This window comes from Artemia franciscana, chromosome 6 (genome assembly GCF_032884065.1).
Source record: "Artemia franciscana chromosome 6, ASM3288406v1, whole genome shotgun sequence".
Taxonomy (NCBI): Eukaryota; Metazoa; Arthropoda; class Branchiopoda; order Anostraca; family Artemiidae; genus Artemia; species Artemia franciscana.
The window spans coordinates 26,691,299-26,717,593 of NC_088868.1; the positions used below are offsets into that span (position 1 = coordinate 26,691,299).

The window sequence follows — 26,295 nt, forward strand, 5'->3', positions numbered from 1 at the left end:
AGGTAGAGTTTATGCAGTCCAATAAGACACGACGATTATCGTCATCTCAGGTACTGGTTCTTTTTTAAAGGGATAGGTAGCGAGCCTGGGGGGTCAAACCCCAGGTCCTGCAATGCCAGGGAGAGGTTAATCCACCACGCTACCACAAGATTGAATAGGCATATACAAAGATTTTATTAAGCTCAATAAAGCTATACAAAAGAGTGCAAAGTCAACCACACAAAAAAGAGAAGAAAAAAACAAAAAAAACCTACAAAATAACACAAAAAAGGGGAAAATCCAAAACATACGTGCATCATGATGCACTACTTAGGAGCTTTAAATGACCTTTTTGGAGTGCCAACTCTGTTTTCTCAGAATAAAGAATGGAAACAGTGCCTATGAGTCACGTCTGCACAGCTAAGCGCAATAATGAATTATCTCAAGATACTGCCTTCAAACCTTTTTGGGATCACTGCCAAACTAAAAACTACAAGACCATTGACTGACACTAGTCCCATGAAGCAATGTTATACCTAGAAAACTCTAGATCATTATTTGGCCCAATGATACTTAGAATGGATGATTATTTAGTTGCCAGAACTACGAGATTTCATTAAGAAATTAATGGCACTACAAATTTTGCAAAATTAAATCAACAAATATGCATATGAGTTTGTTTTAATTCGTTGTAACCTCCACAATACGGCTACATCTTGAAAGCCTGGCTTAAAAATCATATTTACCGTTCTGTCTGTCTACTCTAATAATTTTCGCATTGCACCAAGAATATATCGTTTTGACTGGTGGCCCTCTCCTCTAGCACGAACGCCACAACTAATATGAGAGAAGAGCAAGTTCATCCAAACGTTTTGAGAAGATTGAACCCCAGGGATATCAATACACTTGGGGTCCCCCCTTCAACCTTGTCATTACAAACATGCTATATCTCTTTTGAAGCAGTGTCGACAATGAAATAATTCTGGCAACCACACTCACATTTACACTTAAACTTGCCTACGCTCATTTTCACATTTATTTTCACTCTCAAGCTCATTTCCCTATTACTCTCATACAGACATTATAGGAACTTGAATAAGCAGATTTGCTACACGTTGCTGCGAGAACATGATCATAGAAAGTGTCAGTATAAGTAAGTATACCATGGTTATATACCCAGCAGTTGGGCCGGAGCAAACAATAAAGATTAAATCAATCTTTTGTAGGCTTGAATAAAAGAAATAGACAATATAAACATAAACCAGTCAGTTGGATTTCCTTGAATCATCAAATTATCTTAACGCCCAAAGTGAGCGGGAGCGACCTGTTCCCCATTAGATTGTTTGCCCCCCCCCCCAAGATTTTGAAAACACCGTTTTCGTTTTTTCATTGAAAAATGCCTTTTTTATATTTTCATTGAAAAATTCTCTCTTATATTTTCATTGAAAAAACAAAACAAAACAGAAACTAGTCCCGTCCCTAGATATTGAAACAATACATCCACCCCCTATATCTTCGTAAATTGATGCCAAGCCATTGCCATTGAAGCTGCAACAATTAAAACAATGCGTACTTTTCAGCTGCAAATTTGAATTCTATTTGAGCTAGAATCTGGAACTGAACAAAAATTTAACAAAAAATTGCAAATCTGAATTTTGATTCAATTGCAAATCTGAATTCTAATCAAATTTTAGTGAAGAGTTCTCCTTCCAACCACTTAAGTACCTGTTTAACTTATATAATAATAATAATAACAATAATAATAATTTATTTATAACCCACAAAATACATTAAACTGTGGAGTAAACACACAAAAAAAGGAAAAAACAAGGAAAAAAACATAACAACATAAATAACATAACAGCATACAACATAAGTAAATTACCTCAATTCAAAAAATGGCCAAAGAGGGTCAAAAACACCAATCATTTGCTGAGTTTTAAGAGATATATCTTTAGATAAATGTTTCAGTCGCGAGGGCGAATCAACGATGTCAAATTTATAAAACGACTGTATGATTCCGATACCACCGAGGCAGACGCAGCACATACTTGCAATACTTAAAATATCCTGAGCGTATTTTCTTTGTATCCTTCTTGCGAAGGAGGAAAGCAAAACCAGAAAGATAAAAAACAGCAGGGGCACAAAAACTAGAATAATGACGGCATAGTCCTTTTCGGTTATACCAACCACGATTTGGTGACGTTTTCGCGTAACCAACCCGCATACTTTTCAGCACGCTGGACTTAATAGCGGAGCAAGTAGACGAAAGTGACTTGGAAAAAGAGAGACCCATCCATTTAATACTTGCTGAACATGGTATAGTTGAAGAACCCAAGCAAAGAGGTGATGCTGGTGGAGGACTCCCAAAACACAAAAACTCACATTTGGAGGCATTAACTGAAAGGCCTACTGTGGTACGTGCGGCTGAAAGCCAGTAAAAGTTGGTATTTAGACTATGTCTTATCCGGCTAAGAAGCAGAATATCATCAGCATATGCAACGTGACTAATGCCTAAATTATCATTGTAAAAATTGACGGTTGAAGACGTTGGAGACACGAAGCTAAAACACATTAAATATGCCTGGGGGTAACACGGCACCTTGCCCAACGCCTTTTTAACAGGAATATACTCCCCTACAGTACCATTCCACTTCACCCTACTGAAAAATGAGCATACCAATACTTAAGCACGGAAACAACAGAAATGTTAACACCTGAGGCTGCTAGAGAAAACAAAGCATTTGAATGAATTACATTGTCAAAAGCACTAGATATATCAACAGTCAAACAATCTAGGTTTTTTTTTGTAACAGGTTGTTTCATTAGCCGACCCACAATATGGTGAGCTTAAACGCAGCCCACACCTTTTCTAAAACCAAGCTGGAAGGGCGTAAAATTGCACTTGGAGTTAATGGCCGGTAGCAGTACATATTCAAATAGCTTACTAACAAAACAAGACACAGTGATAGGACGGTAATTAGAGCAAGCACTGGGGTCCTTACCCCTCTTGACTATGGGATATACAACCGGACAAAAAACTATCTGGCATAACGGACTGTGCCAAACACATCTGAAACAATAACTGCAAATGCTACAGCAGTTCAGGACAATCATAAGCAAAAAACTTGAAGCAAAGACCATCACTATCGAGAGACTCAGACTTATTCACTTACTTAAGAGCTCGGAGTATAACACCAGATTCCACCGATAAGACTTGAGATTGGTTGATACGAATTGGGAGGATTGAGTTGACAAGCTTTGTAAAATGATTTTGGAGATTAATATTAAATGAAAGCAAAATATTTTTATAATGAGAAACTAAGTCACATAGCTGAAGAGACGAATTAATTGGAGGTGAACACTTCACACTGTATATAACACGATCCCAGGATTTCTTGTCACAAGGACCATCCCAGGCATTCAGTCTCGCTCTACGCAGGGAATATTTGTACTTTCGTTTGGTTTTCTATTTTATTTGATGTACTGAACCAGAAGAAGGACGATCACAGGCTATCAAACAGTTCGTGGTAACGAACTGTAGTAAGGAGCGACCCGGCTCAATAGTAAACGAAACTCTAAAAAACGGAATTTCGATGCTAAAAGATATATCAAAAGAATCGGATTTTTATGCTGATTTCAAATATATAAGTTTCATCAAGTTTAGTTATTGTCATCAAAAGTTACGAGCCTGAGAAAATTTGCCTTATTTTGGAAAATATGGGGTAACACCCCCTAAAAGTCATAGGATCTTAACAAAAATTACACCATCGCATTCAGCGTATCAGAGAATCCTATAGAAAAAATTTCAAGGTCCAATCTACAAAAATGTGGAATTTCGTATTTTTTGCCAGAAGACAAATCACGGGTGCGTGTTTATTTGTTTTTTTTTTTTTTTTTTCCCAGGGGTCATCGTATCGACCAAGTGGTCCTAGAGTGTTGCAAGAGGGCTCATTCTAACGGAAATGAAAATTTCTAGTGCCCTTTTTAAGTGACCAAAAAAATTGGAGGGCACCTAGGCCCCCTCCCACGCTCATTTTTTTCCCAAAGTCAACGGATCAAAATTTTGAGATAGCCATTTTGTTCCGCAGAGTCGAAAACCATAATAACTATGTCTTTTGGCATGACTTACCCCCCACAGTCCCTGGGGGAGGGGCTGCAAGTTACAAACTTTGACCAATGTTTACATACAGTAATGGTTACTGGGAAGTGTACCGACGTTATCAGGGGGATTTTTTTGGTTTGGGTGTGGGGTTCAGGGGAGGGGGCTATATGGGAGGATCTTTCCTTGGAGGAATATTTCATGGGAGAAGAGAAATTCAATGAAAAGGGCGCAGGACTTTCTAGCATTACTATAAAAAAAACAATGAAAATATAAACATGAAAAAGTTTTTTCAATTGAAAGTAAGGAGAAGCACTAAAACTTAAAAAGGAACAGAGATTATTACGCATATGAGGGGTTCAAAAAATACTTTAGCATAAAGAGCGAGGTATTTAGGAGGAGATAAACACTTCACTCTTTATGCTAAAATTTTTTTAAATAATTTCAACTATTTATTCTACGGCCTTTCTGATTCAGGGGTCATTCTTAAAGAATTGGGACAAAACAAGATTTAGTGTGAAAAGCAAGGTATTAACGAGGGGCCAACCCCCTCATATATATAATCAAAAATGTAATAATATAAAAGTTTGTTACGTGAGTTAATTCTTAAGTTACGTATTTTATTTTACTAATAAAAACGTTCGTTAAAAATAAAAGATCTAGTTGCCTTTTCAAGTAACCGAAAAATTGGAGGGCAACAAGACCTCCTTCCCCACCCCTTATTTCTCAAAATCGTCTGAACAAAACTAAGAGAAAGCCATTTAGCCAAAAAAAGAATTAATATGCAAATTTCATTTTAATAATTTATGTACGGAGAGCCAAAATCAGTCGTGCATTAATTAAAAAACTTTCAGAAATTAAATAAAAAAAAACAAGTTTTTTTAAATGAAAGTAAGGAGCGACATTAAAACTTAAAACGAACAGAAATTACTCCGTATATGAAAGGGGCTTTTCCTCCTCGACACCCCGCTCCTTGCGCTAAAGTTTGATTCTTTCTCGCAACTCTACTTTTTAAAACAATAAAAAACTTTAGCGTAAGGAGCGGGCTGTCGAGGAGGAAAAGCCCCTTTCATATACGGAGTAATTTCTGTTCGTTTTAAGTTTTAATGTCGCTCCTTACTTTCATTTAAAAAAACTTGTTTTTTTTTATTTAATCCACATACAGAGCCAGAACTTAGCTTTTTATTTAGCCATCTTCACTTTAGAATCAACTTTCCCAAAAGGATTGCGAGTACCCGTTCGCACGCACTCGGAGGGGACAGCTTTTTTAGCGGCAGACTTTAGACATAACACTATTTACTGATAATACGAGTTGATATCCATCCGAGTTGAAGTTGTACACAAAGATGTTTGCAATAGGTGGAAAGGCACTTTAATAGATGATAATAACTGGGACAATGTCAATACATAAAGTGGAATATTGGTATTTTCCCAGTTTAACTTTGAGAACCACTTGGGAGAGTTACGATGCAAAGAGCTCGCCATGGAGCAAGATAGTTGGCACGTGATTGGTAAATGATCGTCGTCGATTTTAGAGTCGTCCACATGAACTATTGATGAAAGTAGAGTTGAATCTGACACAATTATTGATCAAGGTTTGAAGTAAGACCACCACGATTGTGAATATTATTAAATAGAAGATCTTTATCAGCAAGATGGAATCCTCCGGGTAGTGAATCGAGAAAGATTTCAGATAGGTCAGCATTAGATAATAAGTCAGTGTTCATGTCGCCGTCGAGAACCCATTTGTTATTTTGTTTTGAAAGGTCGCTAAGTAGTGTTCGTAGGCGATTACATGCTTGTGAAAAACTAGACAATGACTGCACAGTCTTTTTATTACAGGGGAAATAGATGTTTATAAATGCGGTGTCACCACATTTTATCGCTAAGATGTTAGCGTTACTTTGCAATAATATCGGCTGAGTCTTGTCTGAGATAGATGGCCAGACCTCCTGATGGTCTACCACGGGTTTTCTGGGCGGCTCTCAAGAAGGTATAATGGGTCCGAAAACGCTTTAGGCTATCAGCATTCACTTTAGAGAGAAGATGCTCCTGTAAAAACACAGTATCATTTTCAAGCAGCTCACTAATCAGTAGATCCTTGTCTTTTGTACCATTAATATTAAGGGACACAAAGCTAAATGGAATTTGAGCATTCATTTATTAGTATTGTTGAAAACCGATCGGAGAACTTTGCATTTCAGACTAAAATTTACGTGTTCCATAGTGCAATTTGCACATTTTGGCAAGTCTTGACAAGGGTTTTCCTTAGAATTCACATGAGGGCCAGAACATCAGGAACACTTGGGATGTGCTGGTGAGCGGGGACAAGCTCCAATCAGGTGATCAGTACTTTGACAGCGAAAGCATCGACGCGGAATGGATTGAAAGGGCTTAGCGCGAAAAATTTCGTACCCAATACGGATTCCCGGCTCCAGTACCGCGTTCAGAGCGGCTTTGTCGATAAACTCGAGGCGAAAACTGCGAGAATTGCCGATTTGATTAGCACTAATAAGTACCTCTACTGAGGCCTCTAAACAAGCTCTTGAATAGTTATGGGGTATTTCACGGACAACTGATAAAGGCTTTTCATCAATTACTTTGGTTTCAACGTTTGGAATGGAGCTAGTAACAGCTGCAGCCAGCGTGTCGGCTGAGCGCTTATCACGTACCATCACAACCCAGCTTCTGCTGTGTGGCTTAGATTTCAGAGTCACGATACCGTCGTGTCCATCCAACGTTCCGAGCTTCTTCATGCGAAGGATAGGGTCGCTGAGCTCCGGGGGTGGGTTTCTTACAACGACAGCGTAGGACGTTTTTTTCGTATTTTGAGTAGGGGCTACAAGTTTAGACTGTCCCTCAGTAACCTTGTACGCAATATTATGCAGCTGATCAAGACAAGAGTTCACCTTGGCACTGAGGGTACTGAAGGCATCAACAGGGATCATTGGCACTTCGTTGGGACATTTGATAACAAAGTCCGGAAGCTTCTTGTTCTGGGAATCGCACTTTACAAGCGAAGAAATAATGTCCGAAGCACATATTAGAAGACTTATTAGGTTTAGCTTGAAACATAGCATATAACTTACCCGATAAGTCATCTTATCATGAGGCTACAATCAAACCAGGGGAAGAGAAATAAAAGAAAGAATAAGATAGAATAAAAGAAGGTAGAACAGAAAAATATAATATAAGAAAGAGAAATGTCCATGCAACCTATGTTCTGTTTAACCAAACCAAATCTAAAGCTCATCCATTTTAGGATGATTATCAACAAACTTGCATTTGCTCATAAGTTAGCTCTTTGAGAACCAAATTTTTGTATCTAGAAAAATATACTGAATGCTGAAAATGTATTAGCTCTAACCATGACTCAAATCTAAGAACTACAGCCGTGACATTGGAAGATAAAAAGAGATATGACACTCACTTTAGGTTTGCCGATTTTGTATGTTGGTTGAAACATTCATCCGTGAAAGGATTCGCTTCGAAAAAAACGTCCAGTGGGATCCAACTGGCGCGCTATTTCATGGGCATATGTTCTTGTTCCAAAGGTAACAATATGTAACTCAAATATTTTGGACATCTCTTCTAAAAACTCCATCAAATGTGGTCGTTTACGGGTGTGATAAGAAGAACGCAATTGATTTGATGGGCCGAGTCGAAAGTGAAAAACGTCCTATAAGAAACGCACAATAATAGACAATGACAATAATGAATGACAATAAACAATAATTCAATTAATCCAATATAGTAGAGAACCTCGTAATACTACCCTATACCCTACACAGACATACCCTATACAGACATAGTTTTGTCTTTTTATGGTAAAATCTATTTTAATGCCATAAAAAATTAATATGATAATTAATTTTTTATGGCAGTACAACGGGTTTTTTTAATATTGAGAGATAGTGGGTGTCTCGCAACACGTAATGGGAACATAGAAGATGCCTGACAAGATCAGATAGGGACATAGCGTACGATTCACAACATTTTTCTTTCCTATAGTAACTACCAACCCCTAAGAGAGACTAATAAATTGTTTCTAATGGTAAAAGTGAAAGTAAGAAGCAATATTAAAACTTGAAACGAACATAAATTATTGTATATGCAGGGGGATGCCCCCACCTTATCAAAATTTCTCCAATATATGCTGTTTAAATAAAATTAAAACACCCTGATTGCTTTGAGGTGGATTTCGTGGCTTTCCACATTCCAACAGTTTAAACCTAATATTTAGTATGAAGAAAACAAACTTGGTTCCCCAATCAGTGGACAACAAAATGGCATAAACACTTTTCTGAAGAACTTCAAAGGATAGCAAAAGCCTAACTATGTAAAGTAAAACACGACGAAAGTCCAAAGACTTAAATTCAAGACAGGGAAAACCTAAATGTTAAAATTAAGGGACGGCGAAAACATAAATGTCTAAAACTGAAAAATACCTAAAACCTAAGTGTTCCAATTTGAGGTAGTGAAAAAACCTGAATTATTAAAGCAAAGAATAGTAACAACCCGACAACCCAAATTGAAAAACGTCCCACGTTTACGTCTTTTTCTAGCCCTTTTCCCTTTACGTACCATGTTGATAAAATTTTTCTGATATGGGGTGTTTGAGAATCAAATTAAACACGAAGTCTTCTTTTTATGATTTCGACTTCACCTCCAGAAGCCTTTATCAACAGGAAAACAAAACAAACAGAAAACAAAATCCATAATTCCAATTCTGTTTAGACGTAATTCAATTCTATTTGTGGAAGTGCTTCGTACCCACTTTTGTCTACTCAATATTTAGAAACCAGCAAAGTCCAACCTCTTTGGCTTAGAAAGCTTGGCAGCATAATCTCAGATAGTCCTCTCCAACATTGACTGCAAAACTTTGCTGCAAGTAACATTACCGTAGGCTCTGGCTCGATTGCTAGCGAAGAACACACTTTTTGACCCCAGGAAATAATTATACCCTCCCCCCTTCCAAAAGTAGTATAAAATCATATTCATCAATCCGGACTGAGATGCTCCCTTTCCATAAAAAGCACGGAAACTAAACCCTTACCGCTTTCTAGCAATAAGCTGTATCAGCGGACAAGGAAAGAAAAAACAAGAACAAAACCAAAGTGTTACTCCTGCAACAAACTACGGCCCTATAATAAGTGCAACTTAAAGAGAACAGAAATTACTGTCAATAAATACACACATCCCAAGGCAAAAACAAAATTAAAACCAATAAACACATCTAATATAAAGATAACCAATGAATAAATGATTATAGAATAAATGAATCCTAAAAAGACCAGAAACAATAATGAGCAGAGACAAACTTAAAACAAGCAGAGAGTTATTCATAATAATCCCAAACAGGACTAGAGATATTTCTCTCTAGACCTTCTAAGCGTCGTATTGTTATTTGCGCTATATCGAATTTTTTAATTTCTGTCCAGACGTAGTTTGGGCTAACATAGGACTTAGTTTCCCCTCGTTACAGAATTTAATATCACTCTCTGCTTTTCTTTGTAAAACAGTTTTATTCTAAAATGCTTTTGAATTAATGATCCTTTATTTTTAATTTAAATAGTTTTATTGTTGATTACCATTATGAATAATATTAAAGTTTTTCGTTTTGATTAAGTGCTTTATCTCAGTATTTAGAAGTGAATAATTTCTAATTGCAATTTAAGTTTTAAGTGTAGTTTTTAAGGTGGAAAGGACACATGAAATTTTAGCTGTCCCCCATCCCATCATCAAAGATCCTCACATAAGTTCTTTTACATAGACATTAAAGTTTCAACCTAATTGTTTAACCGTTAACCGTTTTTGAATTACAGATATGCCATTTTGACTAGGTGAGTCCATTCAAATGTCTTTTGATTTCACTCAACATTCCCAGACAGTTTAAACTTAGTAATCTTAGTAACTCTTTAGGTATTGCAGTTACGTTTTCTTACAGTAACCAATTTGCGTTATTTCACTCCCTTCTCCAAGTAGTCTGTGGGGGTTATATTTACAGACATATTTACAAAATTCTTAAACGGTTTTGTTAAAACAGAACATTTTTGAACAAAATAGTTATATCTAAACGTTGTTCAGGTGTCAATGGAGGTTACGAGGGTACCAGCTAGCGAAAAACAACATGCGGGAGGACTGTTTGCCTTTTGATTACTATAAACTGTAAAACGGGGCACTAGACCTATCAATTTTCTACCAAAAGAGCCCCCTCCGAAATTTCTACGGCCACTCGTTCAATATGAAATAGTTCCATAAAAAAGAAAACAACATAAAAGGCTTAAGACCCTTTGCCACAGGCGTCCAATGAAGATACAAAACAGACCTATTTTGCATAGTCTAGGGGAAGGGGACAAAAAAAATTTCGACTTATAAAAATAAGGATACAAAAAAAAAATATTCCTCGAGATCCATGGGGCCAGGTCTACCACTTCCCTTTCAACCAATTAGCACCCCGAGTTACAAACCCATTAATCAATTTATTAATACAAGGAGTCAAAAAAATCTTAGAAGTAAATTATTTAACCACTAATAAGGTATTAAATGCTAAGCAACAGGAATAGGTTTGGTCAAAAAAAATTTTTTTTCCAGCTGAAATTGTCGGATTAAGGGCGATTGGGCCCAATCAGGCCCCGCATTTAAAAGGGCCCCGCGCTACCATAAAAATGAACAAAGAAAAAAGATTTAAAATTTAAAGCAAATTGTCTTGGACATTGAGGGACAATTTATGATTTATGCAAATATTTATTTTAAGTATGTATTCCTGGATGAGATTTATTAATGTATTTTACATAATATATGCTTTATAATGTAGAAAACGATAACAGTAAAAGGGATCGTCCTATATTTGAAAGATTTTGCACTATGTACTTGAACTACCTTACGTACGTAAACTACTATGCAGGTATATTTTATTAATTATTTAATATATCAAACAAACACAGAGTAGAAACAATAGGGAAATGTTTTTTCTAAGACAGTAGAATTCAATTCAGTGGATATTTCGGCCTCATGTCCAAGGGCCGTCTTCAGCACAACACCAGAAATATATATATATATATATATATATATATATATATATATATATATATATATATATATATATATATAAATAAGTTGTTTGTGGGTCTGTCGAGTGACGTCATGTTGGTCGACTGACGTCATTATAAGGATTGAGCTGTATGTCGTCATGAGGTTGTTTGTCGACTGACGTCATGTTTGTCGACTGACGAAATTACAGACCGGGACACCGAGACACAAATGACGACCGGGACACCGGAACACAGGGAATATAAATGACGACCGGGAGACTCAAAGAGAAATTACAGACTGGGACACCGGGACATATAAATGACGACCGGGACACGGGGAATATAAATGACGACCGGGACGCTCAAAGAGAAATTACAGACTGGGACACTGGGACACAAATGACGACCGGGATACTGGGAATATAAATGACGACCGGGACACAGGGACACAAATACAACGAGGACGCCGGGGGCACAGGGGGATATATAAATGACGACGGGGACACAGGGAATGTTCGACTAGCAATCACCATCAACAAAGCTCAAGGGCAATCATTAGAATAATGAGGTATAGATCTGAATACGGATTGTTTTTCCCATGGACAATTTTATGTTGCATGTTCAAGAGTCGGTAAACTTGACAATCTATTTATATGCACAGACAATGGGACATCGAAGAATGTTGTATATTCGCAAGTTTTACGTAGTTAAAAACATATATATATATATATATATATATATATATCTATATTCACAGGTGGGACACAGGGACACAAATACAATGGCGCGTAACTAATATGGCACGTAAGACTTACGCGCGCGGGGGGGCTTGGGGGGGCGCGAAGCGCCCCACCATCTAGGTGTTGGGGTGGCGCTTCGCACCACCCCAACAGCTAGTATATATATATATATATATATATATATATATATATATATATATATATATATATATATATATATATATATATATATATATATATATCTTGCATTAAAATTTGAGAATTAAAACTAATAACGTTTTTAAAAACTTTTTAAAACAGCCCTAGCATCCTTACTTCAACAAAGTTCAACCAGGATTTTTTTTATTATATAATATATAGAGAGGGCTTCACAAAATAAAGTCTAATCGGGCCTCACACCAACTCAATCTGGCCCTGTCCAAATTAAGTTCAAGTGTAACTTAAAACTTGCATTAGCTTACCTTCATATTTGGATTTATATTTTCATCATTTGTTGTGTGGATCAATGTTAGATCCAAGTCCAACAACAACACTAGCTTCCTGTGTTTAAGAAGATTCCTTTGCTCTTCCTTTCCAATTCTTTCAGCCTTCTGAAAAATTACAAAATTACTAAATTGTAAATAGTAAAATTACTAAGTAAGTGCCAGTGCTAAAAGCACTGGCACTTACAGAAAGGCCATAAAATGATTGGAGCATAAAAACCGCAAAGATAACAATATTGTTCCATCATATAAACGAAGGAGGGGAAATAAAAAAATCTGTAATTATATTTCTTTCTTAAGTAACACAGAAAAAAAAAATCAAATGTTAAGTTTTTCCTTGAACATTAGCATGGGGAAAAACCAACTTAACTATGATTTTACAATACTAACTGAATTTTTATGATCTCCAAGTGAAAAAAATTGATGCCATCACCACAATAACAAGATACCACCAACCATAATTACACTGATGCCATCATCACAATTAATAATCACAAGCTTTTCAAAATATTAAATTAAAAAAACATATTGTTGCACCAAAAGTAAAGAGAAGATTAGAATTTTCACCTCAAGCGTATGTTCGGGTAAGCAACATTCCTACTTTAGTTTGATGAAAATTCTAATTATTTTGAGCAGGATATTGCTATTCAGAGTTAACAGTTAACCTTTTTTTTTTACAATTCGACTGAACCATCAAAAATTTCAAAGTCAATCTGCCATTTCAATCATCTTTGAAATTTTAGTTTTGACTAGCCTTTGTCTGGAAAGTCCAGAATCCTTTAAATATGCATGCCCTACTTAATATTACAAGAAATTTGCGACACTGGTGAGTTTAACATGTTTTACAAGCAATTTGAGTGGGATAGGATCTAAGAAAACACGAGTGGATTTCAAGAATTTTAAAAAGTTTATTGACGTTACATTTGCCTTAGTCGAATTTACTTTCATATGTAATTTCTTAGCTTCATCCAAAACATGCGTCTACACGGGTTCATCCAAAACTCCAAGGCAGTTCAAAAAAGGTGCCTAAGAATTATCTTCAATGAGGGTAAAGTACCTTGCATTTCCCTTCTTCGGAGAGTATATCTAGTCACCCTTAAGGAAAGGAGAGAAAAAATTTCCTTGCGTTTTGCCCACAATGCCGTGCATAACCCTCGTACTACTTCTCTTTTCCCTACTGATCATTCACCCCCTCCCCCCGAACTCATTCCCCCCTGTTTTGCTTCAAAAAAATCCCCCTTCTTGCCCCAATAAGAGTTTCCACTGAAAGATATACAAGAACGTTCATCCCTCATATAGTTGAAATTTTAAATCAATACCCCCCTTCTCACTCTACTTTTATCTTAGAATGTTAGTGTTTACTTTTCAATTGTCTACTTTGTAATGCTTGCTATATAGACTTTTGTTGTTTGTTTTTCTCGAGTTTTTATCAATTGACTTTTTATTGATTGCAATTCTATAATTTTGTACAGACACTTAAGTGCGTATTCAGCCCTTTTGGGCTTGTGATAGCCGCTTTTTTGAAATAACATCTTAACTTATCTTATGGGTAGGATTTTGAGTGGGTTACTTTTGATGTTTCTAAGACATACTTCAAAGATCAGCAGGTCATCTACATATTAGAGATTACTACATATTGGACATACTAGATATTAGAGTGCTCCTAAGAAGGTTCCTTGAGGAAATCTATGCTAAGTAGGGAGGGGTTCAGACAGAATATTGTTTTGTATCTTACAACTTGGGATCTATTTGAAAGAAAACGGGAGATGGTCTACTTCAAAGTTATTCAGTGATACATGAATTAGGATGTTGTGACCAACCAAGTCAAATGCTTAAAAATATGAACATAGCATAAGGCCAAGCGGCAATTCCTCAGATGATCAAAAATCTAACATCTAGCATTAAATCAGTAAAACTAAGATTAAAAAAAGAATGTTTTTTAATGTGAAATATTATTTGAAAGATGATCATCAAAATCTCTCATTGTTGAGAAAGTACCCATAAATTCGACAACTATGGTTCTGTCTGAGGACTGTTGAATTTTGATACCAATTGTTTCTCATCTATTTTACATGTTCAAAGAAGTTTCGACAGAGTCACCTGCAGCTTCTCAGCAACTTTGCGTTTATGACTGTGATTCCTTTTCCCAAGAATATTCACTTTGAGCTAGTAGTTTAACTTTTTCACCAGCTAACATCTTCTCTTCATCCTCCTTCTCAAGCCTTTTCTCTTCTGTTAGTTATTTCTCAGGATTTCCTTTAGCTTTCTTCATTTTCCCACCTCTAGATATATCTTGTTGCTTGTACTGGCGTTGTGGGCAAGTTGAAATAGCTCCTTTTTATAGGGAGCAATTCAGGCTGGTTTTTGATATTTTCATTTCGTTGCAAACAATCATTTAGACATTGAGCAGCTTAGATCTTGTGTAAGTTTTCGTCAGTAAGCCCTCTCACTGAATTCGAAGACTCTTTCAACGTCCGCGTTGCCATGTGAAAACTGAGGCAACATTTTAATGCCTTAGCGGCAGTCGGACATTTTGCTTCATCAGAAATTGCTTTCATGACACAAAAATTGTTCCAGAAATGGTTGATTAGAGTACTTTCACTAGCAAGAAAAGGATCATTGTTTAACTTCAAAAGCCTCCACTGCTTGCAGATTCAGTCAACAGAAGATTCAAAAGGCATAAGCATGGCAATCTTTGCAACATCTTCTGCACTTCTTTCTGGTTTTCTGTTTTCTAGCTCTGGTGTGATGCAACAAAAATACTTTACAACCAATCCTAAATGCAAGTGCAATTTCTTCAAAATATGTTTTGATACAGTAACCTTTCACCTGTGACCTAAAGTGTATCTTTTCACCTCAACTAAAACTTCTGGCTTTATGCATCTACCAATCAAAACTAGTATAAGGCAATAAATCTTGTTAAACATTGTACAGATCAAAGGCTTTTCAGTCTGAGATGTACTGGTGAAACTTGTGAAGTCCTGAAATCAATGCGGTAAAAGCTAACATTTCCAGGAATCTTGGCATCTTTGTTAGCAAAAAAATGTATCTTTTGCTGGATTCTTGGAATCCCATACTGAATGATTTGAGTTATATTTGAGCACTAGAAATAGTATGTGCTTAAATGTTTACATATTTTGTTTCACGATCCCTCTCATTTTTAGGCCACGGAGCCTTTGTGGGGATTGGTGATTTTATGTATTGAATGATTTTGGTTATTTGTTTGAAATATATCTATCTACATAGGATAACTATCTATCTATCATCTAAACTACATTTACCTCCATGGTAATCATTAACTCTGGGATGTTGTGCACCATAGCCACTGCAGGTGGATGTATCAAGCCTTTATTAATCATGTCTCTGAAGTCCACTCCACAATCTGCACATATCTGTTTCATCACAATTGAATGATTGTAAGGTGCAATTCGAAACAGCTTGGACCTGAAATATAACAAATGAACACAACATAAACACAAAGATGAAAAATATATACATGAACAAATAAAAGCTTGCATCTAAAAGGATTATTTATTTATTATTTATTAATACCAAATATGGTAAACTTTATTTGCTTATTACGGTAAGCTTTATGTTATTACATTATTCGAAACCTCTCCCTATGATAATGAAACTGTTCAAGTCTTTAAGTGACAACTTGATGGTAGTCTTTAGCTTTCGTTGAAGAGAGAGGGTGAGGGGTTCTAAACCATCAAATCATCCATATAAATAGGGACAGAACACAACCTGCTTAACCAAGTAGTAACTTCATTCCCTACAGTAACCACAGCTACATTATTCTTATACATAGCACAAATGTATTTGCTGGTATACTATACAAGAACAAGACATTCACTAAAGCTTTACCAGCTGAATCCAATGCTTGATCATAATCTATAAAACTGAGGACTAAAGGTGTTTGATGACTCAATTATTAATCTAATAGGGAAAATTTGATTGACAAATCCTCTACCCCTCCTAGAATCACACTGTTCTTCTCATAAAACTTTATCTACAGGATGTCAAAGTCTAAAAGTACAATCATACTAAGTAATTTGCAACCAATGGAAACCAAATAAATGCCTCTATAATTAACACACTCACTCTGACCATTTTTTTTTCCAGATGGGGTTGATTAGCTTTCCTAAAATTGTAAGGTACTTCCCTTTTTTCAATACCATAGTCATAACCTTCAGTAGCTTATTTTTAAACTCTTAACCACCACATTGAAAAAGCTCATTTACCACACTATCAGATTTAGGCACTTATTAGTTTTTCTTATAATTTCTTATATTATTATTATTTTTCTCTATATCGTTTCCTGTAACTCTATTATAGTTCAGTACAATATCAAATTGTTCTATCCATCTCTTTTTAACTCTATCCATATCACTAATTGTAGCCCCATTCCTATCTTTAACTGGGACTAGCCCAGATTGACAATTTCCTCTCAATTTATTAACATGAATTAAATAAAAAAAAAACTAATTTTTTTAGCTGAAAGTAAGGAGCGACATTAAAACTTAAAACGAACAGAAATTACTCCATACATAAAATGGGTTGTCCCCTCCGCAATCCCTCGCTCTTTACGCTAAAGCCTTTAATTGTTTTAAAAAGTAGAATTGTGGCAAAGAGTCAAACTTTAGCGTAAAGAGCGAGGGATTGCGGAGGGGACAACCCATTTTATATACGGAGTAATTTCTGTTCGTTTTAAGTTTTAATGTCGCTCCTTACTTTCAGCTAAAAAAATTTGTTTTTTTTTTATTTAATTTCTGAACGTTTTTGAATTAATGCATGTTTGGTTTTGGCTCTCCGCACATAAATTATTAAAATGAAATTTGTATATTAATTCTTTTTTTGGCTAAATAGCTTTCTCTTAGTTTTAATCAGACGATTTTGAGAAATAAGGGGTGGAGAAGGAGGCCTAGTTGCCCTCCAATTTTTCGGTTGCTTAAAAAGGCAACTAGAACTTTTAATTTTCAACCAACGTTTTTATTAGTAAAAAATATACGTAACTTATAAATTAGCAACTTACGTAACAAACTTTCATAATCTTATATTTTTACTATGTATACAAGGGGGTTTGTATCCTCGTTAATACCTCGCTCTTTACACTAAATCTTAAGCTTTGTCCCAATTCTTTAAGAATGACCCCTGAATCAGAGAGGCCATAGAATAAATAGTTGAAATTACTAAAAATACTTTAGCATAAAGAGCGAGGTATTTATCTCCTCCTAAATACCTCGCTCTTTATGCTAAAGTATTTTTAGAACCCCTCATATGCGTAATAATCTCTGTTCGTTTTAAGTTTCAATGCTACTCCTTCCTTTCATTTGAAAAAACGTTTTCATGTTTATTTTTCATTGTTTTCTTATAATAATGCTAGAAAATCATGCGCCCTTTTCCTTGAATTTTTCTTCCCCCATGACAGATTCCTCCAAGGAAAGATCCTCAGACATAGCCCCCTCCCCTCAGCCCCACCCCCAAACAAAATAAAATCCCCCTGAAAACGTCTGTACACTTCCCAATAACCATTACTATATGTAAACACTGGTCAAAGTTTGTAACTTGCAGCCCCTCCCCCAGGGATTGTGGGGGAGTAAATCATCCCCAAATACATAGTTATTATGGTTTTCGACTATGCTGAACAAAATGGCTATCTCAAAATTTTGATCCGTTGACTTTGGGAAAAAAATGAGTGTGCGAGGGGGCCTAGATGCCCTCCAATTTTTTTGGTCACTTAAAAAGGGGACTAGAACTTTTTATTTCCGTTAGAATGAGCCCTCTTGCGACATTCTAGGACCACTTGGTCGATACGATGACCCCTGGAAAAAAGAAATAAAAAATAAACACGCACCCGTGATTTGTCTTCTGGCAAAATATACAAAATTCCACATTTTTGTAGATAGAAGCTTGAAACTTCTACCGTAGGGTTCTCTGATACGCTGAATCTGATGGTGTGATTTTTGTTAAGATTCTACGACTTTTAGGGGGTGTTTCCCCCTATTTTCATAAATAAGGCAAATTTTCTCAGGCTCATAACTTTTGATGGGTTGGACTAAACCTGATGAAACTTATATATTTAAAATCAGCATTAAAATGCGATTCTTTTGATGTAGCTATTGATATCAAAATTCAATTGAAAGGTTCATCCTGATGCCATGCATGCAAGGATTTTGCTGTTGGGGATAGGGAAATAGAAAGAAATTCATGACAGAGCAGAGACGCCAAACCATCTTGTAGGACTACAATAGGCAGTATATAGAGCCATAATATTTCTGATCTTGGTGTATCTTAATACCTCTATGAAGAGTGCAACTTGTTTTATTGTATACTCTGAAGTGTTTATTTGTTTCTATAACATGATAAGCCTGTGGAGTTTGTTTATGGTACCAATCAACAGCCAGGTATCAAACTCTTGTTTATTGTCATTTTTGTTCATTCCAAAGTTAGTTCTATTAATTGTTGTTATTATTTTTGTAAGGGAAAAGCCAATCTAAGGCTTTTTTTTTCTCAGAATCAGATCTGTTATATATATATTTTTGTTATTTGTTAATGTTTATCAGACTGATACATATATGGTTTTGTTACTGTATTTTTCTATACTCTTTGTTACAAAACAAGTGTATGGTTTACTCTGTTTGTTTGTTTTGTTTTTTTTTAATAACTATCTTTCAGATAGATTCAAAAATGTCATGGGATTTGTAGACATTTTCAAGATTCTAACCAGCTTTTGTTGTTTTACCAGTGCTTCTTCCAGCATCGAATATTTCACTATAGATGCCTCTTTGTCTTGGTACTAAATTCTCCCTATTGCTGTGAAGGTAAAAAAAAGTAGGTAAAGGATACGGCATTAGACTTTACAGTCCATACCGGCGGTGCTGATCTCCATTTCTTGGCCCTTCAGCCAGGAAGTGCAATGGGGGGGTTGGGGGCCAGCCATCCTGTGCTTTCGCACACCCTTCCTGTTTACCTTCCCCAGATTTCTCTAGGTACCCATTTAGAGCTGGGTCGACTCTGGCTAAGGTTACAGAGTGACGCCACTGACCCCCGTCCCAAACTGAAGAATTGGGTACATCTTGACAAGTCCTTGCTGTGAAGGACTGGATCATTTAATTTCCAGCTACTATCATCATCATTTATACAGTCAGAGTATCCAGTTACCTCTACATCACCATCTCCTAAAATCAGGTTGGGAAATTCATCTTTTTCAGCAGCATCTACATTATCACCAAATTCTAAACTGGATGCCAAATCATTTAGCTGGGGAGCACTCAATAAGTGTAACTGTTATCAAAATTCTCACAGCTTAGGGGAGAGTATCCCTACTTGGGGCAGGCTTATAAAGACACAAATGCCATCTTGCCAAACATCTCCAAGAAATTTCACAACATCTTTGCAATAGAGGAAATCTGCAGAAGTTTCGAATCCTAAGTCTCCATTTTGTATTAAAGGGTATGGGTCCTGAATTTCAGGTGTCCTCTCAAAAATGGTTTGTGAAGTTCTGTGAGCTGTTTAAGACAATCTTGGGTTCGAAGTGACCATTCACTTTTACTTCCTTATTCACTAGTTCCTTGTGAAATCGGATTGGTTGGTTTAAAGAGTTCTTCTTACTGTTTTAGATTAAAATTGAATTCCAGTGACAATGTTTGATTCCATGCTTGGGACATGTCCTATCTATGACAACTATAAACTGGAATGAAATAGCCAAGTTTATTTTGCTTGGACATTTTAAGACACCTTGAAATCTTGGGAAGTCTGTGAGTTAACCTAAGAGTATGCAAAAAAAATGGATTGTTATATCCTTCATGTTGGGATGACAAGAAAAGAGAAGGCAAAAAATGATGTTATGGAATTGCATCATAAAATCAAGGCCTTTCACTAAGAAAACTAAAGCAACAAATTTCTCTAGGGGAACCAGTTTCAACTGCTACAATGTAAGCATCTTCTTCACTAAGCTAAATAGCATTATGACCAGGTATGCTTTCTTTCCTCAGAGTATAGAGAATATGAATGAGAGTGCCTTGATCACTGTGAAGAGGCTATTCCAGATTGTTGCTGAGATAGGAATATGTCAAATTGGAAGAGCAAGTTCTGTAGATAGAGGACAGATTGTGACAATTCTTGCCTGTGTTTCATCATCTGGAAACTCAATACTACCAATACTGGTCTACCCAAGGAGAACAACAACATCAAGCAATACTTTAGGGGTTCCACTAGGGACTGTGGCTTGTGTAAGTGACAGTGGCTAGACTACAGCTCCAATGTTCATTGAGTTTCTTCATCACTTTGTCTCTACTCTAGCCTACAGCCAAATAAAAATCTGCCCCAGCCACTTATTATGGATGATCACAAATACCACTTATCAGTTGAAGCAATCTAGGTAACAAAAGATAACCATGTGATCATACATCACATTGCCTCCTTACATCACACAAACTGCAACCACTTGATCTTGGGGTCTCCTACTCTCTAATATCCCATTATAACAAAGCTATTTCCAGTTTCTCTGTATTAAATTCACCAGTTTCTTGCCATTGCTCATCTTGTTTCACTCACCCCATCAGAGATCAGTGCAGATTTTCATGCAACAGGTGTTTGCCCATTTAATGACTACATATTTGTCAATGATGACTTGCCATCAGCTGTTACTGACTGACCATTGGGCAAGCCTGTATCTTAGCCAAGAGGTGAAAACAAGCCTATCAACACACACAAGTCACCTGCACTTCAATCCAGAGAGTTACAACTGGCATGAAAAGGTCATATCCAAAAGCTTGCCTGATAAAGGTCACATCAAGAGGTCAACCAAAAGGAGCCTGCAGAATACTGATAGATACTCCATAAAAAAAAAGATTGAGAAACAGGCTATGCTTTAAAGTTAAGAAAGTGAAAGAGACTTACAAACCCCTATTTAAAATCCAAAAATCAAAAGAAACCACACTGTATTGGATGTGATAGCAGCCCAGAAGGTTTTAGTCTTGGAAGATGTTTCAGGATCAAATGAAAGGAAGAACCTTCAGTTGAGAAGTGTCCTTCTTTTTCTGCTTTAAATATTGGCAAGTTTGTTTTGGTTCTTGAGAATGAAACAAAAAAGAAAAATGCTACAGTGTTGGTGAAATTATTTCAAAACTTGAAAAGAAGTTATACATTTTATTAAAAAAAAGTGTCCCAAGCACAGATACTCTCCCCTAAGGGCATTAGTTACTGTATTATGCAGATTGAGCACAAAGTATGAGTTTGGTATAATACCATCTCTGAGAGTCTTTACTATATTACCTCCTGAATCAGTAATTATAAAGTAGACTTTTCATAGAATTCTCAACTTCTAGAGGCTACTAAAGATTGAACAAGGAATGTTGGCTCTAGTGTGAGTATCTTTTATTCTCATAAAGTCAAGGATTCTGTGCACCAATGGTGAGCTTGCCATCAATACTTTCATTATCTAATGTGCTGTAATAGTGAGGAAGTCACACCTTGTTCTTGAAGACCATTAGTGTATAATTAAACTCACTTTCTAGATTTTCTAGAGTTCTGCATTGAATTTCTTTCCTCTGGTGTAACTAGAGGTCTTACATCAGTAGACTTTTTCTTGAATTTAGAAAAAAGCTATGACTTGGCTTTGAATTCTAGTGAAATAATAGATACTGATACTACATTGATAAAGCTATAGCCCATAAACAAGAAACTGTCAATCTTCTAAAACTTGGAAATAAGGAAATGACAACTTGACAAGATCTTCCCAGGGTATTGGCTACTTTAGTCCCAGGATTCATTCCTGAAAACTTCATTCTCTTAACTCAGCCACTTTCCTAGATAGCAAAAGCCTTTAAGCTAGGACTTGGTTTAGCTTTTGCAGCACAAGGATTGTTAATGGTCAGGTAAATTGAACAGGTAAGGTAATGGTCAGGTAAGTCCAATAATTGTTTCTGGGGCAAATTCCATTTGGAACCCTTAATGGGGACCCAAAAGGCAAAACAGGCAATGGATAGAAAAGTAAGTAAGTATGACATCACTAGACCCTTAAGGTCCAAACTGTTGCTGCTGATCTCCATTTCGTGGCCCTTCAGCCAGGAAGTGCAACAGGGGATTGGGGAACAGCCATCCTGTGCTTTTACACACCCTTCCTGCTTACCTCTGCCAAATTTCTCTAGGTACCTGTTTAGTGCTGGGTCAACCCTGGCTTAGCTTACAGTCAAGCCATTGACACCATTCCAAATCAAATCAAAGGCTACGACAGGGATCAAACCTGTGCCACTTGGGCAAAGAATGGTTACTGAAGTATAGAAACATGTAATAAAAAAAATGTCCAGTAAAAAAGAAATACCATTTGCAGCTGATTTAGGAATGGTAAATGTAATTTAATTTAACCTTGATAATAGATGCTATTAACAAACATATTGGCAGAATTTTTTAAAGAGCCTAAAAATGCTAAAAAATTATATCACAGCAAAACTGATGTTATTTTTGAAGGGTCTATAAATCTTCAAAAGTTTCTGTATATTTTTTTCCAACATAACATTTTACTACTTAAGGTTGAGAAAAAAAAAAGCATTCCTGAATCAGCAACAAATTTCTTCTAACTAGCTGTTTTTTTTAGAAACATGCTTTTAAACTTTTGGGATTATGGATTGTTTTTAGCCCTCTAGGATCATTATGAGAAAAACTGGAAATTGCCCCAGAATTGATTATTGAACTATGAAAGGACACAAAAAAGGGGTAAGGTTTACATTAACAGACTATTCAGATAGCTAAGAAACAAACTCGCTATCATCAGATTTGGAAATATTTCACTGTTCATATTATTATGATAATAGTCATATTGACATACAAATAAAGTGAACATACCTCTTTTATGCTCTTTGCAAATATAATAATCACTTAAGCCACAAATGGATTTTACCCCCACCCCTGAATAGGTAAAGGTACCAATGATTTGACAGTTTTTGTAAAAAGAAAAAACACTTTTACCTACTCCAGAAGGCTTAATTTAAAGATTTTTGGCTTGAAAAGGGTTTCAGTATGTAGAAAAATATCTATGAATCTAACCGTTTCATTAGAAGTTTGATCACAAAAGGATGAAAAACTCCCATTTTCTTAAATTGGAGCATTTTCACCTACACATTCAACAGGACAAAAAAAAAACAAAAAAAAAACCTGTTTTCAGAGTAAGTTGGAACCCAATTGGAAATATGTCAAAATACTTGGGGAATACTTGCAGGGGGAACCTGGTGGATTTGACATGCCTATTTTTTTTTCTTTACTTCTCTTCAACTTTTTTAAATGTGCAAATTCAGTACTCACATAGTGGAAGCAAAAACTGAAAAGATTGCCTCAAGTATAAGAACAAATTGGATAATCATATTGAATGACCTAGGTCTCTATAATATAATGTGTGATATAACAGTATGATATAAGTCTTTTTATAAATGCTATCTGGAAATGGCCCACTTTGTCTCAGCTTTAATGGTCTACCAAAGATTTCTTTGTTCATTTGGCCATTTCAAAGTTAATCTACCAGTTTAATCCACTTTAAAATTTTTAGTTTTGACTATGCTTTGTCTAGAAAGTCCAGAATTCTTGAAATATGCATGCCCTACTTAAGATTATTAGAAGTTTGTGAAACCAAGGAGTTTCACATGTTTTGTTAGTATTTTGGGTGGGATAGGAATTCTATGCTAATTAGGGAGGGTTCAGAGAGAATATTTTGTATTTTATAGCTTGGAATATGTTTGAAAGAAAACATCTGAAAAATATATTAAGAGAGGGTGTACTTCAGATTCATCCAGTGATAAATAAATTAGGGTGTTGTGATCAACCAAGTTAAGTAATTAAAAACATGAACATAGCACGAGGCTAAGTAGCAGTTCCTCAGGTGATGGAAAAATCTAGCATCAGATCAGTAAAACTAAAATTTAAAAAATTTATGTGAAATATTATTACAAATAATAATCATCAAAATCTCTTGGTGTTGAGAAAGTACCAGTAAACTCAACAACTATATTTTTGTCAGTAGACCCTTGAATTTCAACACCAATTGTTTCTCATCTGTTTTACATGTTCAGTGAAGTTTCAAGAGAGTCACCTATAGTTTGACAGAGCCTGTTGCTGTCGGTCAAAAATTTTGAAAAGGTTACTATAAGATATTCTTAAAAGATAGAAATCTCATATTAGAAGCCAATATCTATATTGAAATAGATTGAAGGAACATTTTAAGTTAGTCTGGTATTCCATTACATTAGACAAGAATTTTTGACACTTGGAAGATAGTTTTTCCAATATAACATTAGCTGCTATTTTAATTTACTATCAAGAAAAGTCAATATGGCTACATTTTAGAGAAGATGAGATGTATATTGATGCATTGGTGCTGATCTAAACTTTTTTTTGCTAAAAAAAGTACTCAAGTAATGTGAGTATTCTTTTCTTACTTAGGTGTCTTGGATGTAGTGTGCACATTGCATCTTGTCAAATTATAGCAAAGGCTTCAAGAGATTTTGTTCCAAGTCCCAACTAGGTAAAATCCGGGACACCACCCTTTGACAAATGGAAAAACACAGCATGTAAGCCTATATAAAAAGGTACTATCCAATCTCTCTATAAATACAAATATTTTTGCCATCTAGTTGGATAATTTGGCAATCTCTATAGCAATCTTTAAATTTGTCAACTAGTTCACAAGAAAATTTGACCCAGAAAACTATTCCTTTTCCAACTAGTTGACCACTAATTCCTCCCCAGCAACACTTTCTTTCCAACTAGCTAGAAACAAACATTGCCCCAGAAACACTTCCATTAACCATCTAGTTGGCAAGTAACTTTTCCCCAGAAAAAATTTTATTAACCAACTAGTTGATGAAAAACTTTTCCCCAGAAAACTATTCCTTTTCCAACTAGTTGACCACTAATTCCTCCCCAGCAACACTTTCTTTCCAACTAGCTAGAAACAAACATTACCCCAGAAACACTTCCATTAACCATCCAGTTGGCAAGTAACTTTTCTCCAGAAAAAATTTTCTTTTTCAACTAGCTAGAAAAAGCTGTCACCCCAGAAACTCTTCTGTTAACCATCTAGTTAGCAAGTTACTTACCTGGTCTCAAAGTGAGATTGAATTTTTCAAAGCTTGGAGGTTTGATCCTCCCATCTATTTAAAGAAAACAGGTGCATAATTGATGTTTTCATCTTTTCTATCTTGCATTTTATTAGCAAAGGCCTAAATGCTATTTGTTCCTTTATTCATCTGTCTTGTTTCTTTTCTTTATGTAAGGATGTTTTTGTCTCAGTTTTGATACTCTTTTTTTTTTACAAATGATCTATACTAGAAGGTGAAGTGCCTATACTATTTCCCCCACAAAGTACAAGCCACTATGCCACTCTTATTAATAGAATAGGAAATGTAGTTTCAGCTTCAAACCTTGCATGGATATAGTTATGATTTAAGTGGAATAAATAAAGAAATTGCATGGAGATTATGCACTTGCATCTCCAGATAGCCAATCAAGAAGAAGAAGAAGAAGTTTTTCTGAAGAAAAGTTTGTATCCAAGTAGGTTTCACAGTAGGGCAAAGTTTTTCATCTACTAGTTGGTTAATAAAATTTTTCTGGGGAAAAGTTACTTGCCAACTGGATGGTTAATGGAAGTGTTTCTGGGGCAATGTTTGTTTTTAGCTAGTTGGAAAGAAAATGTTGTCTGGGAGAAATTACTTGCCAACTAGTTGGAAAGTAAGTCTGACCTGGGAGAAATTACTTGCCAACTAGTTGGAAAGTGAATATTTTTCAGGGGCAAATTTTTTTTGTCAACTAGTTGACAAATTTGATTACTGTTGGGATTATAGGCCTATAGCAAAGCTGATTATTAAGGCTGTAACATTTAACTAGGCTTGTAAAAATTTTAAATGATGGTCTTTTCTCTATCTTGAAAAGTAGTTGAGCTTGCTAAATTATTTTCTTAGGGATGG

At 35.7% G+C, this 26,295-nt stretch overlaps 2 protein-coding genes across 2 annotated transcripts in view; one reads left to right on the forward strand and one right to left on the reverse strand.

Annotated features, from left to right (window-relative positions):
* Window positions 1–25,872, reverse strand: part of LOC136028530 (uncharacterized) — a 47,982-nt gene extending 22,110 nt beyond the window's left edge. The window contains 6 exon segments of the mRNA XM_065706375.1: window positions 6,435–7,146; window positions 7,523–7,556; window positions 7,558–7,760; window positions 12,317–12,445; window positions 15,619–15,781; window positions 25,753–25,872. Of these exon segments, the coding sequence (XP_065562447.1) occupies window positions 6,435–7,146; window positions 7,523–7,556; window positions 7,558–7,760; window positions 12,317–12,445; window positions 15,619–15,781; window positions 25,753–25,802 (1,291 nt within the window). The 5' untranslated portion in view covers window positions 25,803–25,872.
* LOC136028531 (uncharacterized) overlaps window positions 25,810–26,295 on the forward strand; it is an 85,775-nt gene continuing 85,289 nt past the window's right edge. Inside the window, exon 1 of the mRNA XM_065706376.1 lies at window positions 25,810–25,882. Within this exon, the coding sequence (XP_065562448.1) occupies window positions 25,810–25,882 (73 nt within the window). The remainder of the gene's footprint in view (window positions 25,883–26,295) is intronic.